This window comes from Nerophis ophidion, linkage group LG01, assembly GCF_033978795.1.
Source record: "Nerophis ophidion isolate RoL-2023_Sa linkage group LG01, RoL_Noph_v1.0, whole genome shotgun sequence".
Lineage (NCBI taxonomy): Eukaryota > Metazoa > Chordata > Actinopteri > Syngnathiformes > Syngnathidae > Nerophis > Nerophis ophidion.
The window spans coordinates 14620057-14637556 of record NC_084611.1 but is presented as its reverse complement, the minus strand read 5'-3'; the positions used below and the strand labels follow the sequence as shown (position 1 = coordinate 14637556).

The 17500-nt window shown below is 41.8% G+C and overlaps 1 protein-coding gene across 8 annotated transcripts in view; it reads right to left on the bottom strand.

Moving 5' to 3' along the window:
- Positions 1-17500, bottom strand: part of pdzd2 (PDZ domain containing 2) — an 85823-nt gene that overhangs the window by 46877 nt on the left and 21446 nt on the right. For all 8 annotated transcript variants that reach the window (XM_061896753.1, XM_061896771.1, XM_061896780.1 and 5 more), the window contains 3 exons: positions 15250-15706; positions 4057-4202; positions 625-757 (listed from right to left, as the gene is read on the bottom strand). In XM_061896753.1, the coding sequence (XP_061752737.1) occupies positions 625-757; positions 4057-4202; positions 15250-15706 (736 nt within the window). The remainder of the gene's footprint in view (positions 1-624; positions 758-4056; positions 4203-15249; positions 15707-17500) is intronic.

The following is a 17500-nucleotide window of genomic DNA, read 5'->3' as shown; positions in this document are numbered from 1 at the left end:
CCTAGTGTTTTCATGCATATTTGTACGTGCTATCATAATGTAATCAAGGTAGCGTTGTTAGCGTTAGCTAATAAACTAACAGGTTCACGAGTGTCTGTGTTACAATGGCATTTTTTTTTGTATTGTTTCACTTTCAAAAATTCCTCAGTAAATTCACCAAAAACGTCACCGTGGAGTTATTGAGTCTGTTAAGCTGATTGGAGAGCTAGCTTGCACAGCTCGTGGGTCCATGACCATGACTTCTGTTTTGTTTGATCAGCCGTTTTACTGCCGTGTTACAGAAACCGTTTGGAAACAAATAAGTTATATAAATACATATTTACATAACTCATTTCACAAGGTATATATCTGCAACCAGTGCAGCTAATATATGGAAAAAAAATTTTTTTCTAAAATCTAGTGGGTGTGGTTTATATGCCCGCGCGCTCTATAGTCAGGAAAACAGTACAAACAGACATTGCGATTTTAACAATTACATTACGTAACCTTTTGAGGGTGTAAGCTGACAGTAATATTTTGCTCGCTGTTATTGTTATTGTCCAGTGTACAGTAGATAAACATTCGTGCCATAAATGATGAGGCAAGGTGGTTGTCACGGTTACGTGTACGTAGAGTAAGCATTACCCTGCTGGCCACCACCAGCTGGACCAGACCGGTAGCAGAGCGGAGAACCGAGACGGCCTCCTGGTGAGTCAGGCCCACAAGAGACTGACCGTTTATCATCAGCAACTCATCACCAGCTTGAAGACGACCGTCTCTGAAAGACAAACAAAGAAGCAGGGGAAGTCATAATATATGTACAGTAGATGCTCAAACTAGTTCATAATCCACTTCGAGTGCGCTGTCCTTCATGAATATGCAGAATGTACTGTGTGTTGATTATTAGCACACACAACACCAGGGGGAGGAGATGCAAATAGAGTCAGTGGGCACTCACATTGTGATCTATAGAAACCTGAAAGTGTTGTTTTTGTGACCGGCTGCGATTGTTAATGCGAGAAGGAGACAATCGCTGCAATGACGGACGACCACGTGGACTGTCAGAATTAAACACAGAATGAGGAGTAGTAGAAAACTTTGGAAGAACTCAATTGAATGCTCCGACTAGCGGATGTTTCTGATGCGTCTGACGAGTTGAGTTTATACCAAAATGGATACATGGATGATACAGCAGAGGATTGGGAGAATGTCATCTGGTCAGATGAAACCAAAATATAACTTTTTGGTATAAACTCAACTCGTCGTGTTTGGAGGAAGAAGAATACTGAGTTGCATCCCAAGAACACCATACCTACTGTGAAGCATGGGGGTGGAAACATCATGCTTTGGGGCTGTTTTTCTGCTAAGGGGACAGGACGATTGATCCGTGTTAAGGAAAGAATGAATGGGGCCATGTATCGTGAGATTTTGAGCCAAAACTTCCTTCCATCAGTGAGAGCTTTGAATGGTTGACCAAATACTTATTTTCCACCATAATTTACAAATAAATTCTTTGAAATTCCTACGATATGAATTCCTGGATTTTTTTTCACATTCTGTCTCTCACAGTTGAAGTGTACCTATGATGAAAATTACAGACCTCTGTCATCATTTTAAGTGAGAGAACTTGCACAATTGGTGGCTGGCTAAAAACTTTTTTGCCCCACTGTATATGTATATATTCAACATTATTGTCTTTGAGGTTCCAAATATGTTTGCTGAGTTCTGTAGAATTCCGCAAAGTCTGGTTTCTAAAGGAGGTGTTGTGATTATTCCATCTTGTTTTGAACGTCCTTCGGTTAATCCTACGTACGTGTCGGATGTGTTAATGTCCTTGCGTGTTACCTTGCGGAATTCTACAGACCTCAGCAAACACATTTGGAACCTCAAAGACAATAATGTTGAATATTCAATAACATGGCAAATTCTTGCATCCAGCACACCTTACAACAGTGGTAATAAAAGATGCAACCTATGCTTAAAAGAGAAACTGTTTATTATATATCATCCAGATCTATCATCCCTCAACAAGCGCAGTGAAATCATTTCAACATGCCGCCACTGACGGAAACACCTCCTAGGTAACACATGAGCCAATCACCACACCCTACGCCTGCCTGTACCCACCCACTCTGTGCTCTATACAAACCATTGTATGTGAATGCTTCCATTAAAATTTCCTGATGATTGAGGGAACCCCTCATGAAACAGTTCTGTAGAGATGAAGTAGTCTTGTGATTTTTCCCACACCTACATATTGCGCTCTACCACGGTATCGAGCACTATTCTCTGGATAATCCAATCAAGACGTATATATATATATATATATATATATATATATATATATATATATATATATATATATATATATATATATATATATATATATATATATATAATATAGGTAAGTATAGAGATGGGAGTGTCTTTTTTCCCCTCTCTCTCCTGTACTAATTTCATATTTTATTACTATTATATTATTTATTATTTTATATGACATTCACTGTAAATGTTGATTCTTTCTAAAAAAAAACTATGTCTATGGTTTAGGGATTATTTTATAGCGTGTCTGACGGATAAAAAAACTGGCAATTTGCAATGACTGCAAAAAGTTGGTTATGCGAGAAGCAACCAAGATGTCATCCTTTAATACGAGCAATTGGATCGCCCACCTCTTCAGGAATCATAAGAAGATACACGATGAATACAAGCGGAAGATGGGTGAAAAGAAAACACCGGAAAAAAAAAGTAGTACCACACAGTTGTCGCTTAAAGACTCCGCTGAGAAAAAACAAAAATACAACAAAAAAACACCCCAGGGCGAAAGAACACGTTGTGGTCAGGGACAACGCACGTAATATGGCAAAAAGTGGTGGCTAGTCGGCTCTGCATGGCGCGCACATTGCAGCTTGCAGTGAACGGAGGTGCCGTGTCTCAACGCAGCATTTCAGAAGCTCTGGCTGACTGCTAGGCCACTTCAAGCACTCACCACTAGCTTGCAGCACATTTGTGTTACTCATACAAATACGTTAGAGAAGGGCAGATTGAGCCCAGTTTATAATTTCCCTTTATACAGTATGTCGGGCAGTCTTGCACTAAAGGAAGACTATGTTTATTGTGTACTTTATGACTCTAGTATACTCTGGACTGAAGCTGAGTGCCTTCATTGTTTTTTGTAGCTGTTGTTTTGAGGCATGTTTAAAAAAATAAAAAATAATGCACTTTGTGACAGACAAAGTATAGTTTTTCCCATAGTTGTGGTGGGTATCAGGATTATTTCAGGGAGAGCATGTCCCAAATTCCAAGCTGCTGTTTTGAGGCATGTTGAGGCAAAATAATGCACTTTGTGACTTCAATAAAAAATATGGCAGTGCCATGTTGGCACTTTTTTCCATAACTTGAGTTGAAGTTGTTTTCTTATTTTGGAAAACCTTGTTACTTCGTTTAATGCATCCAACGGGGCATCACAACAAAATTAAGAATAATAATGTTGTTAATTCCACGACTGTATATATCGGTATCAGTTGATATCGGAATCAGTAATTAAGAGTTGGACAATATCGGAATATCGGCAAAAAAGCCATTATCGGACATCTCTAGTCATTAGCATTACCTAATATACTAACACGTTTACGAGTGTGTTAGTATCATTACCATTCAGTGGCATTATTTTTGTATTAGACAGCAAAAAACACATATAAAAAATGCAACATGCATTTTCTTACACCTGGATCATTTCAACGCGGCAGTTTGTCCAAGCGTCTCTCTGAGCGAACCCACTAAAAAGTCTGTTCAGTTGCATTGTGCACTCCAGGAGTGGTTAGTGCAGAAATGAAATGATAACTGTGTGCTCTTTGCTACACAACATAACAAAACAACACGATTGTGCAGTAAATGAGTGTCTCCATGGTGACGCAGAAACTATTCATGTAAGAGGCAATCTGCTCCACTTTTGTACTTGGTAATAATTGTACACACAGGCTTAGTGGATGACCAACACGCCCAACAGTAGTACACACAATTGTACAACACTTTGTACGCACTATGTAGTACTTATTTGAACAAACAAGAAGATACCTGTGGATGGTTCCTCCCTCCTCGATACGGGCGATGTTGATGCCCTGCGGCGAGCGCTTGGAGCCCCGCCCACCGGTAATCTGTACGCCCAAGCCCTCCTCGCCTTTCACCAGGTGCATTTTCCATATATGGCAGCCCTCTCGCGGCTTCAAAAGAGAAGGAAAATCACTTCAGAGGCACGTCACATGTGAACGTTGAAATTGACAGTGAGGTGTTCCCCAAACATTTGTCTGCCCTCACCCACAAACATGAGATCATTGTACCACCCGTAAGGGACAAGCAGTAGAAAATGGATGGATAGATGGTGTTGTGTTTGACTTCAGCAGGGGTAGGGAACCTATGGCTCTCGAGCCAGATGTGGCTCTTTTGATGACTGCCTCTGGCTCTCAGATAAATCTTAGCTGACATTGCTTAACATAATAAGTAATGAATAGTTTCACTGGTAATCACAGTGTTGAAAATAACGTTCAAAATACAAAACATTCCCATGCATTTTAATCCATCCATCCGTTTTCTACCGCACCTGTTCAAGAAGTTGCATTAATGGAAATAAGTATTTTATTTATTATTGGTTAGCTTCAGAATAACAATGTTATTAAAAAGAATAAGAGATGTATTGTACTCTAAAAATCATGGTCTTACTTAAAAATGAATGTATTTTGTTGTATTCGGTGTTAAAAAATATGGAAATACAGAAATACTTTTTTGAATATTTGACTTTCATGGCTCTCTCAGCCAAAAGGTTCCCGACCCCTGGACTACAGTAATGTCTCAAACAAGTATTAAACCAGCACCAGAAGCTGGTCCGAAGACAAAATTATGGAAGAAATACTTCAAAAATGTGAACACTGCTTTTCGCCCATAGGTCTTGAACCAGTCAACAACAACAACAAAAAATAAATATACAGGACGAGACGCTTTCATGTCAGGTATTGGTGATTAGTTCCTATTCAGCGCTCTTATCACAAATCAAAGGGGCTTAATTCCTATCCAGCGCTCTTATCACAAATCAAAGGGGCTTAAATGCCAGCCTCACTTCTGTGCCGAGGGTGGATCCCTTCCTGTGCACTACTGTGTGCTTTCCACATGAAATATGTCCTTACCTGCGCTACGCTTGCCCTCCCTGCATCCCGGGGTTTTCAACAGAACAAAGCACTCTACTTTTACATACTGGAGTTCTGTCGAATACGTGTTCAATCAAGATTTCATTCTATAAGCTGTAAAAATGTCAATCCTACAACTGGGGATCGAACGATTATTGGTCAATTATCTTCACCAATAGTTGGCATTTTGCAAACATATGGATGGGTTTCTTATATATATATATATATATATATATATATATATATATATATATCTCCATCCATTTTCTACCGCTTATTCCCTTTTGGGAATAAGCGGGTGGTACAAACATACATATACATATATACATACTTACATACATATATACATGCATACATACATACATAAATACATGCATACATATATAAATATTTATACACACATATACATACATACACACAATCATACATACATACATACACACAATCATATATACATATTTATACATACATATTTATAAATGCATAAATACATACATACATACATGCATGCATACATACATACATACATACATACATACATACATACATACATACATACATACATACATACATACATACATACATACATACATATAAACATACATACATACATAAATATAAACATATGTATATATATATATATATATATATATATATATATATATATATACATATTTATGGCATCACCAGAGGCTGTGTGGTGGAGGGACGCTACATTCCTTCCCCAGTGCACAACTAGTTCCAAAATGGCCACGAGATAAAGGACCAGAATGAGAAATAGACACCTGAGGCAGCTTTGGGCTGATTAAGAAATGACGAAAGCCTCTTGAAAAAAGAGCAGAAAGCAAGAAGACCAAGGCGCTGAAAGGACCAAGAGCAGTGGAATAAGAATTGCATTGATGGACTTTGACAAGAGCAAGTGAGACCTGTAGAAAACTAATCCACAACCTTTTTCATGTGGAGGATGCTGAATTGAAGACGAGGAAACATTTTAACTTGTTATGCTGGGTTGAAACCTCTGGTTCTCACTACAACAGTCCAAATAAAGAAAACAACCTGTCTTTGTGTCATTGGTCTCACTTCCCTGCCTCGTGGTGACTGACCTACACCCCTGAAGACCCTACATGTGGTGGAAAAAGACAGCGAGACCTTGTGGAAAAGCGGACAAGAAATCATGGAGGACCACTTGAGAACACTAGTATCAGCTCAACAAGCCCAAACAGAACACAACTATGTCAAACTCCAGCAACAAATCAGGGAGGAGCTGCACATGTGGCAGAGGAAAAGCCACCGGTGGGAGATCACATTTCTTAACCGGGGCTGCATGATGACATAGAAGCAAGGCTTTTGGAAATACCGCCAAACCGGAGCGGGTGGCTCAAAAGTAAGTGGGTCGGACTCTTAGCTCGCTTCTTGTCTGGTGAGGCCTTGCAAGCATCCAAGAGGACGCTGTAAACAGGGACTGTGACAAACTGAAAGTAGAGAAGCCATCATGACCACAACTGGAGTACTGCTAAAGACTTAAACCCTCACGGGTGCATCAGTTGGCACGAGTGGCAAGGAGATGATTGGAGCCAGACCAAAATCTGTGGAAAAAGTTGTGATAGACAAGTACTTCCGATCACGGCCCAATAAAACGATTGAGGTCACCTAAAATTTGTATCTGCTTCAGGACGAGTGAAATCCTAAGCTCCTCCAGGAGGCTAGCTTTGGGGCCCAGCTATAACCAGCTCGCACCCCGGCTGGTGGAGAATCACTCACAGGCTCAACCAAAACAGACAAACATCAATCATCCATCAAAGTTGACTTATATAGTCCTTAATCGCAAGTGTCTCAAAGGACTGCACAAGCCACAACCACATCTTTGGCTCAGATCCCACATCAGGGCAAGAAAAAAACTCAACTCAATGGGAACAACCAGAAACCTTAGAAGGCACCGCGGATAGTAAAAAGAGCTCAGCAGCGCATGCACTTTTTGCGTCAGATGAAAAGAGCACAACTCCCTCCCCCCATTCTCACCACATTCTACAGAAGCACTATAGAGAGCCTGCTGACCAACAGCATCTCTGTCTGGACTGGAGCCTGCAATGCCTCAGACTGGAAGTCTCTCCAGAGAGTGGTGAGGACGGCGGAAAAGATTATCAGGACTCCTCTTCCTCCTATCCAGGAGATTGCAAAAAGCCGCTGCCTGACCAGGGCTCAGAAAATCTGCAAAGACTCCTCCCACCCCCACCAAGGACTATTTTCACTGCTATACTCTAGTAAGAGGTTCCGCAGCCTCCCTAGCAGAACCTCCAGGTTCTGTAACAGCTTCTTCCCTCAGGCCGTAAGACATTTGAACGCATCATAACTAAATTATCCCCTCAACTCCCCCCAAAATGGATTAACTCGCTGGAATAAAAAAGACAATATAACATACATCCATAAACATGGACGCATGTGAAAAAGTGCAATTTATCTGTACAGTAATCTATTTATTTATATCGGGACCTTATTGCTTTTTTTTTTTTTTATCCTGCACTATCAAGAGCTAATCCAACGAAATTGTGTTCTTATTTGTATTGTAAAGTTTGAATTTGAATGACAATAAAAAGGAAGTCTAAGTCTAAGTCTAAGATGTGGGCACCTCCACCCTTGGGTGACTGGTGCAATGGATGCCGAGTGGACACATTTAATAATGTGGGAGTCCAGTCCATTGGGAGGCCAGCTGGGAATCATCTTGTATGGAAACACAGGTCCCGACAAACAAGCTTGCATTCGGGCAAAACCAGCATAAAGAACCCATCGCTGTGGAAAGGTGGGCCATACCTCGTGGAACTGGTAGAACCACCGTCAGCCAATACCCACAGCGGAATTGACCATGTCTCATTTTGCTGCCGTATGGTGGAGAGCCTCAGCCTTCCCGGTAAGGTTTATTCAGGTGTACTGGAGAGGAGGCTACGCCGGATAGTCGAACCTCGGATTCAGGAGGAACAGTGTGGTTTTCGTCCTGGTCGTGGAACTGTGGACCAGCTCTATACTCTCGGCAGGGTTCTTGAGGGTGCATGGGAGTTTGCCCAACCAGTCTACATGTGCTTTGTGGACTTGGAGAAGGCATTCGACCGTGTCCCTCGGGAAGTCCTGTGGGGAATGCTCAGAGAGTATGAGGTACCGGACTGTCTTATTGTGGCAGTCCGCTCCCTGTATGATCAGTGTCAGAGCTTGGTCCGCATTGCCGGCAGTAAGTCGGACACGTTTCCGGTGAGGGTTGGACTCCGCCAAGGCTGTCCTTTGTCACCGATTCTGTTCATAACTTTTATGGACAGAATTTCTAGGCGCAGTCAAAGCGTTGAGGGGTTCCGGTTTGGTGGCCGTGGGATTAGGTCTCTGCTTTTTGCAGATGATGTGGTCCTAATGGCTTCATCTGGCCAGGATCTTCAGCTCTCACTGGATCGGTTCGCAGCCAAGTGTGAAGCGCCCGGAATGAGAATCAGCACCTCCAAGTCCGAGTCCTTGGTTCTCGCCTGGAAAAGGGTTGAGTGCCATCTCCGGGTTGGGGAGGAGACCCTGCCTCAAGTGGAGGAGTTCAAGTACCTTGGAGTCTTGTTCACGAGTGGGGGAAGAGTGGATCGTGCGATCGACAGGCGGATCGTTGCGGCGTCTTCAGTAATGCAGACGTTGTATCGATCCGTTGTGGTGAAGAAGGAGCTGAGCCGGAAGGCAAAGCTCTCAATTTACCGGTCGATCTACGTTCCCATCCTCACCTATGGTCATGAGATTTGGGACATGAACGAAAGGATAAGATCACGGGTACAAGCGGCCGAAATGAGTTTCCTCCGCCGGGTGGCGGCGCTCTCCCTTAGAGATAGGGTGAGAAGCTCTGCCATCCGGGAGGAACTCAAAGTAAAGCCACTGCTCCTCCACATCGAGAGGAGCCAGATGAGGTGGCTCGGGCCTCTGGTCAGGATTCCACCCGAACGCCTCCCTAGGGAGGTGTTTATGGCACGTCCAACCGGTAGCAGGCCACGGGGAAGACCCAGGACACGTTGGGAAGACTATGTCTCCCGGCTGGCCTGGGAACGCCTCGGGATCCCCCGGGAAGACCTAGACGAAGTGGCTGGGGAGAGGGAAGTCTGGGCTTCCCTGCTTAGGCTGCTGCCCCCGCGACCCGACCTCGGATAAGCGGAAGATGATGGATGGATGATGGATGGCGGAGAGCGATGTGATCGAAGACCAATCCATCCCTTCGCTGTCAACAAAGCTAACAAGGAACTTCTACTTAACACTGGAAGTGCAAGAACCTTGGCGCAGGAGAACATACTTAGGGTCCACTTTCAAGGTCAGGTGGAAACTTTACCTGATACATGTGTGCATGGAAAGACTGCAGTGGCCTAGTGGTTAGAGTGTCCGCCCTGAGATCGGTAGGTGATGAGTTCAAACCCTGGCTGAGTCATACGAAAGACTATAATAATGGGACCCATTACCTCCCTGCTTGGCACTCAGCATCAAGGGTTGGAATTGGGGGTTAAATCACCAAAAATATTCCAGGGGGTGGTCAAGCCAGACAGCTCCATTTTTGTTTCATCTGACCACAGAAATTTCCTCCAGAAGGTCTTATCTTTGTCAATGTGATGTTAGATTTAAAAAAAATGGAGCTGTTTGGCCACAACACCCAGCAATATGTTTGGAGGAGAAAAGGTGAGGCCTTTAATCCCAGGAACATCATTCCTACCGTCAAGCATGGTGGTGGTAGTATTATGCTCTGAGCCTGTTTTGCTGCCAATGGAACTGGTGCTTTAAATGGGACAATAAAAAAGGAGGATCACCTCCAAATTCTTCAGGACAACGTGGAGGTTAAGTTTTGGGCGCAGTTGGGTGTTCCAACAGGACAATGACCCCAAACACACGTCAAAAGTGGTAAAGGAATGGCTAAATCAGTCTAGAATCAAAGTTTTAGAAAAGCCTTCCCAAAGTCCTGACTTAAACGTGTGGACAATGCTGAAGAAACAAGTCCATGACAGAAAACCAACACATTTAGCTGAACTGCACCAATTTTGCCAAGAGGAGTGCTCAAATATTCAAGCAGAAACTTGCCAGAAGCTTGTGGATGGCTACCAAAAGCGCCTTATTGCAGTGAAACTTGCCAAGGGACATGTAAGCAAATATTAACATTGCTGTATGTATACTTTTGACCCAGCAGATTTGCTCACATTTTCAGTAGACCCATAATAAATTCATATAACAACCAAACTTCATGAATGTTTTATGTGACCCAAAAGCATGTGCTCCAATCACTCTATCACAAAAAAATAAGAGTTGTAGAAATTATAGGGAACTCAAGAAAAGCCATGGCATTATGTTCTTTACAAGTGTATGTAAACTTTTGATCGCGACCGTATATAGGTCATGAAATTAGTTATTTACACAGAAATATTCTGTAAACGTTTATTTACATACCTTAATTGTTTTCAAACGGTGTCTGTAACACGGCAGTAAAACGGATAATCAAACAAAACAGAAGTCATGGTCATGGACCCACTAGCTGCGCAATCTAGCTTTTCAATCAGCTAAACGGACTCAATAACTCCACAGTGACGTTTTGGTGAATTTACTGAGGAATTTGAGAAAGTGAAAAAATTCAAAAAGAACGCCTTTGTAAGTTAATAATACTAACACTCGTAAATATGTTAGCATATTAGCTAATGCGAATGACGCTAGCTTGATTACAATACGATGGCACTTACTAATATGCACAAACACACTCCTACAGACATCACACATGAGACAGTTTAGTAAGTAAGAATTGTTTTAGTCGTATTGTAAAACTTACTAACGTTGCTTGTAGAATCCATATAAGTAGAACGCTATGGACGGCTAGAAGACGGAATGGCCCTACTACTTCTGCTTAAAAGGATTAAATAGAAGGACACTGCAGACCAAACGTATTTGCTTGTTTTTTTTAAAAATGTTTATAGCCGTCAAAGAAGAAAAATCTATAAATTAGCTGCGCCGTTTTATTATCCGCAGGCATCAAAGTGTAGGGAGAAAGTAGTGGATTATAGTCCGAAATGCAAGGTACTTTGGATTTAAAAGTTACAATACTGGTGACGCAATAAACACTGACGCGCCGCTTTGAAACATAGATAGCTACGTTTTTCCTCTTTATTTAAGGGCTAACGCCCCTCCGCAGTGTCTAAGTGACTTCTAAATCATTAATCCTGGCCTCCACGGGGACAAACAAAGTACGTTTCTTCCAAGTATCATCCCTGCAGGACGAGGAAAAGCTAAACATGCTTCTAGAGATGTCCGATAATGGCTTTTTTTTGCCGATATCCGATATTGTCCAACTCATAATAACCAAATCCGATATCAACCGATACCGATATATACAGTCGTGGAATTAACACATTATTATGCCTAATTTTGTTGTGATGTCCCGCTGGATGCATTAAACAATGTAACAAGGTTTTTCCAAAATAAATCAACTCAAGTTAAGGAAAAAAAAAGTGCCTCAAAACAGCAGTTTGGAATTCGGGACATGCTCTCCCTGAGAGAGCATGAGGAGGCTGAGGTGGGTTTGTATATTGTAGCGTCCCGGAAGAGTTAGTGCTGCAAGGCGTTCTGGGTATTTGTTCTGTTGTGTTTATGTTGTATGACGGTGCGGATGTTCTCCCGAAATGTGTTTGTCATTCTTGTTTGGTGTGGGTTCACAGTGTGGCGCATATATTAGCTCATTTGGAATTTGATGCCGGTGCCCTCCATAGCGTTTTTATGCGTATGGATTCCTTGCTCTGCAATCCAAGCGATGTTTATAAGTTTTGCAAGATAACTAAAACAAATCTTTCTTACTAAAGCATCCCATGTGTGATGTCTGTAGGAGTGTATTCATGCATTTCGAAATGCTAATGACGCTAGCGCGGTGTGTATATTGTGGCGTCCCGAAGAGTTAGTGCTGCAAGGGGTTCTGGGTATTTGTTCTGTTGTGTTTATGTTGTGTGACGGTGCGGATGTTCTCCGGAAATGTGTTTGTCATTCTTGTTTGGTGTAGATTCACAGTGTGGCGCATATTTGTAACAGTGTTAAAGCTGTTTGTACGGCCACCCTCAGTGTGACCTGTATGGCTGTTGACCAAGTATGCATGCATTCACTTGTGTGCGTGAAAAAATGTAGATTTTATGTGATTGGGCCGACACGCAAAGGCAGTGCCTTTAAAGTTTATCGGTGCTCTGTACTTCTCCCTACGTCCGTGTACACAGCGGCGTTTTAAAAAAGTCATAAATTTTACCTTTTGAAACAGATTCCGTTAATTTTGAAACCGATACCGATAATTTCCGATATTACATATTACGGCATTTATCGGCCGACAATATCGAATTGCCAATATTATCGGACATCTCTTCACTACACACCGGAGGGGCTTACCGCCCATTATTCAGTTCCAGGGATAAAGTGTGATCTTTTCCCCTCTCCAGAAGAAAATATATCCGTGATACAATCAGGCTTTTACGCATGAGCACTCCAGCAAATCCAAACGTGACATGCTTGTGGTCGTGCCAGACAAAAGAGTGCTTTTAATCCCCGTGATGTGGGTTAATGCACCAGCTGTCCGTCTCCATCCCCTGACCCACATGCTGGAGCACTCTGTGTCAGCGCTTTCTCGCCGTGACGAGGTGCTTTCTTCCCGCCCGCCGCTGTGTCCATCCGCCACGTTTCTACATTCCACCAAACGACTCCGGCTGTAGCGTGCACTCCAAAGTCCTGCCTGGCTAATATCAAAAGAACATTTTTTTGGTCCGACAATCACAGATTCTACGTTATTACCTTTTCGTGGTTCCATGTTAACTGTTAGGATGCTAGCATTATAACTTTTGTTTTTATTTTTGTTTTGTTTTTAGCAATTTTCGCAGGCGTACATCTGCCAAAACAACAAACGTGACATATGCTAACTGTTAACATGCTATCATTATCAAGCTACATTTCTGACATTTCCACAGGTGAACACCTTACAGTCGTTACGCTTGACATGCAGGTAAGAGTAAGTCAGAGTTACATGAGTGACATGCAGGTAAGAGTAAGTCAGTTACCCGAGTGACATGTAAGAGTAAGTCAGTTAAATGAGTGACATGCAAGTAAGAGTAAGTCAGTTACATGAGTGTGGGTAAGAGTAAGTCAGAGTTACCTAAGTGACATGCAGGTAAGAGTAAGTCAGTTACCCAAGTGACATGCAGGTAAGAGTAAGTCAGAGTTACGCGAGTGACATCCAGCTAAGAGTAAGTCTGTTACATGAGTGACATGCAGGTAAGAGTAAGTCAGAGTTACCCGAGTGACACGCAGGTAAGAGTAAGTCAGAGTTACCCGAGTGACATGCAGGTAAGAGTAAGTCAGAGTTACACGAGTGGCATGCAGGTAAGAGTAAGTCAGAGTTACACGACTGGCATGCAGGTAAGAGTAAGTCAGTTACCCGAGTGACATGTAAGAGTAAGTCAGTTACATGAGTGACATGCAGGTAAGAGTAAGTCAGAGTTACATGAGTGACATGCAGGTAAGAGTAAGTCAGTTACCCGAGTGACATGTAAGAGTAAGTCAGTTACATGAGTGACATGCAGGTAAGAGTAAGTCAGAGTTACATGAGTGACATGCAGGTAAGAGTGAGTCAGTTACATGAGTGACATGCAGGTAAGAGTAAGTCAGAGTTACACGAGTGACATCCAGCTAAGAGTAAGTCAGTTACATGAGTGACATGCAGGTAAGAGTAAGTCAGAGTTACCCGAGTGACATGCAGGTAAGAGTAAGTCAGAGTTACACGAGTGACATGCAGGTAAGAGTAAGTCAGTTACATGAGTGACATACAGGTAAGAGTAAGTCAGAGTTACCTGAGTGAAATGCAGGTAAGAGTAAGTCAGTTACATGAGAGACGTGCAGGTAAGAGTAAGTCAGAGTTACATGAGTGACATACAGGTAAGAGTAAGTCAGAGTTACCCGAGTGACATGCAGGTAAGAGTAAGTCAGAGTTACATGAGTGACATGCAGGTAAGAGTGAGTCAGTTACATGAGTGACATGCAGGTAAGAGTAAGTCAGTTACCCGAGTGACAAGTAAGAGTAAGTCAGTTACATGAGTGACATGCAGGTAAGAGTAAGTCAGTTACATGAGTGACATGCAGGTAAGAGTAAGTCAGTTACATGAGTGACATGCAGGTAAGAGTAAGTCAGTTACATGAGTGACATGCAGGTAAGAGTGAGTCAGAGTTACATGAGTGACATGCAGGTAAGAGTAAGTCAGTTACCCGAGTGACATGTAAGAGTAAGTCAGTTACATGAGTGACATGCAGGTAAGAGTAAGTCAGAGTTACACGAGTGACATGCAGCTAAGAGTAAGTCAGTTACATGAGTGACATACAGGTAAGAGTAAGTCAGAGTTACATGAGTGACATACAGGTAAGAGTAAGTCAGAGTTACATGAGTGACATACAGGTAAGAGTAAGTCAGTTACATGAGTGACATGCAAGTAAGAGTAAGTCAGTTACATGAGTGACATACAGGTAAGAGTAAGTCAGCGTTACCTGAGTGAAATGCAGGTAAGAGTAGGTCAGTTACATGAGTGACGTGCAGGTAAGAGTAAGTCAGAGTTACATGAGTGACATGCAGGTAAGAGTAAGTCAGTTACATGAGTGACATGCAAGTAAGAGTAAGTCAGTTACATGAGTGACATGCAGGTAAGAGTAAGTCAGTTACATGAGTGAGATGCAGGTAAGAGTAAGTCAGTTACATGAGTGACATGCAGGTAAGAGTAAGTCAGAGTTACACGAGTGACATGCAGCTAAGAGTAAGTCAGTTACCCGAGTGACATGTAAGAGTAAGTCAGTTACATGAGTGACATGCAGGTAAGAGTAAGTCAGAGTTACCTGAGTGAAATGCAGGTAAGAGTAGGTCAGTTACATGAGTGACATGCAGGTAAGAGTAAGTCAGTTACATGAGTGACATGCAGGTAAGAGTAAGTCAGTTACATGAGTGACATGCAGGTAAGAGTAAGTCAGTTACATGAGTGACATGCAGGTAAGAGTAAGTCAGAGTTACATGAGTGACATGCAGGTAAGAGTAAGTGAGAGTTACCTGAGTGGAAAGTTTCCTGCAGACAGTCAAGTCTCTCTCTTGTGTTGGTTGGCGATGACTTCTTGAGGGCAGGGTAGCGGTGCCTCCTCTCAGGCCGCCGTGAGGATGATGGCGGGCAGCTCCTGATGGACCCCAGTCGTCATGACGACCCACCATGTGCGTGCGTGCGAAGGCGAGCGTACTCTCCCCGCACTCACGCGGACCCGCTGAGTCGGCGCCGTCCGTGTGGTGGCGGCCGCAGGGCGGGCGTGAAACCACACCCAACTTGCGCGTGCGTTTGCACGTCATGGGACTGTCGGCCCAGTCGCAGGAAGCCGGGCGCTGCGGCGGCTCGTCGCCAACTGGAACATCCGGGCGGCCATCCACGCCGGGCGGAGGCGGGGGAGCTTTTCGCTTGAATCGTCGCAGCAGGACAAGATAAATTTCACCTCCATTCCAGCACTGATCAGCCAGGTAACTGGATAAACACAATGAAAATAATACTACTACTTTAAAGTAGAAGTACTTACTATATACTACTTTCCCAACTTCAAAGTAGAAGTACTTGCTATATACTACATTCCCAATTTCAAAGTAGAAGTACTTGCTATATACTACATTCCCAACTTCAAAGTAGAAGTACTTGTTATATACTACTTTCCCAACTTTAAAGTAGAAGTACTTGCTATATACTACTTTCCCAAGTTCAAAGTACAAGTACTTGCTATATACTAAGTTCCAACTTCAAAGTACAAGTACTTGATTTATACTACATTCCCAACTTCAAAAGAAAAAGTAATTACTGTATACTAATTTCCCAACTTAAGAGTAGAAGTACTTGCTATATACTACGTTCCCAACTTTAAAGTAGAAGTACTTTCTATTTACTATGTTTCCAACTTCAAAGTAGAAGTACTTGCTAAATACTACAATCCCAACTTCAAAGTAGAAAGACTTGCTATATACTAAGTTTCCAACTTCAAAGTACAAGTACTTGCTATATACTAAGTTCCCAACTTCAAAGTAGAAGTACTTGCTATATACTAAGTTCCAACTTCAAAGTACAAGTACTTGATTTATACTACATTCCCAACTTCAAAAGAAAAGGTAATTACTGTATACTAATTTCCCAACTTAAGAGTAGAAGTACTTGCTATATACTACGTTCCCAACTTGAAAGTAGAAGTACTTTCTATATACTATGTTTCCAACTTCAAAGTAGAAGTACTTGCTAAATACTACAATCCCAACTTCAAAGTAGAAAGACTTGCTATATACTAAGTTTCCAACTTCAAAGTACAAGTACTTGCTATATACTAAGTTCCCAACTTCAAAGTAGAAGTACTTGCTATATACTAAGTTCCAACTTCAAAGTACAAGTACTTGATTTATATTACATTCCCAACTTCAAAAGAAAAAGTAATTACTGTATACTAATTTCCCAACTTAAGAGTAGAAGTACTTGCTATATACTACGTTCCCAACTTTAAAGTAGAAGTATTTTCTATATACTACGTTTCCAACTTCAAAGTAGAAGTACTTGCTAAATACTACAATCCCAACTTCAAAGTAGAAAGACTTGCTATATACTAAGTTTCCAACTTCAAAGTACAAGTACTTGATTTATACTACATTCCCAACTTCAAAAGTAGAAGTGCTTACTATATACTACTTTCCCAACTTCAAAGTAGAAGTACTTGCTATTTAGTGCTTTTGCAACTTCAAAGTGGAAGTACTTGCTATATACAACATTCCCAACTTCAGAGTAGAAGTACTTGATATTTACTACTTTCCCAACTTCAAAGCAAAAGTACTTGCTCTATACTACTTTCCCAACTTCATAGTAGAAGTACTTGCCATACCCTACTTTCCCAACTTCAAGGTAGAAGTACTTGCTATATACTACGTTCCCAACTTTAAAGTAGAAATACTTACTATATACTACATTCCCGACTTCAAAGTAGAAGTACTTGCCATACCCTACTTTCCCAACTTCAAAGTACAAGTACTTGCTATATACTACGTTCCCAACTTTAAAGTAGAAACTCTTACTATAGACTACATTCCCAACTTCAAAGTAGAAGTACTTGCTTTATACTACATTCCCAACTTCAAAGTACAAGTACTTACTATATCGTACTTTACCAACTTCAAAGTAGAAGTACTTGCTTTATACTACATTCCCAACTTTAAAGTAGAAGTAATTTCTATATACTATGTTTCCAACTTCAAAGTAGAAGTACTTGCTAAATACTACAATCCCAACTTCAAA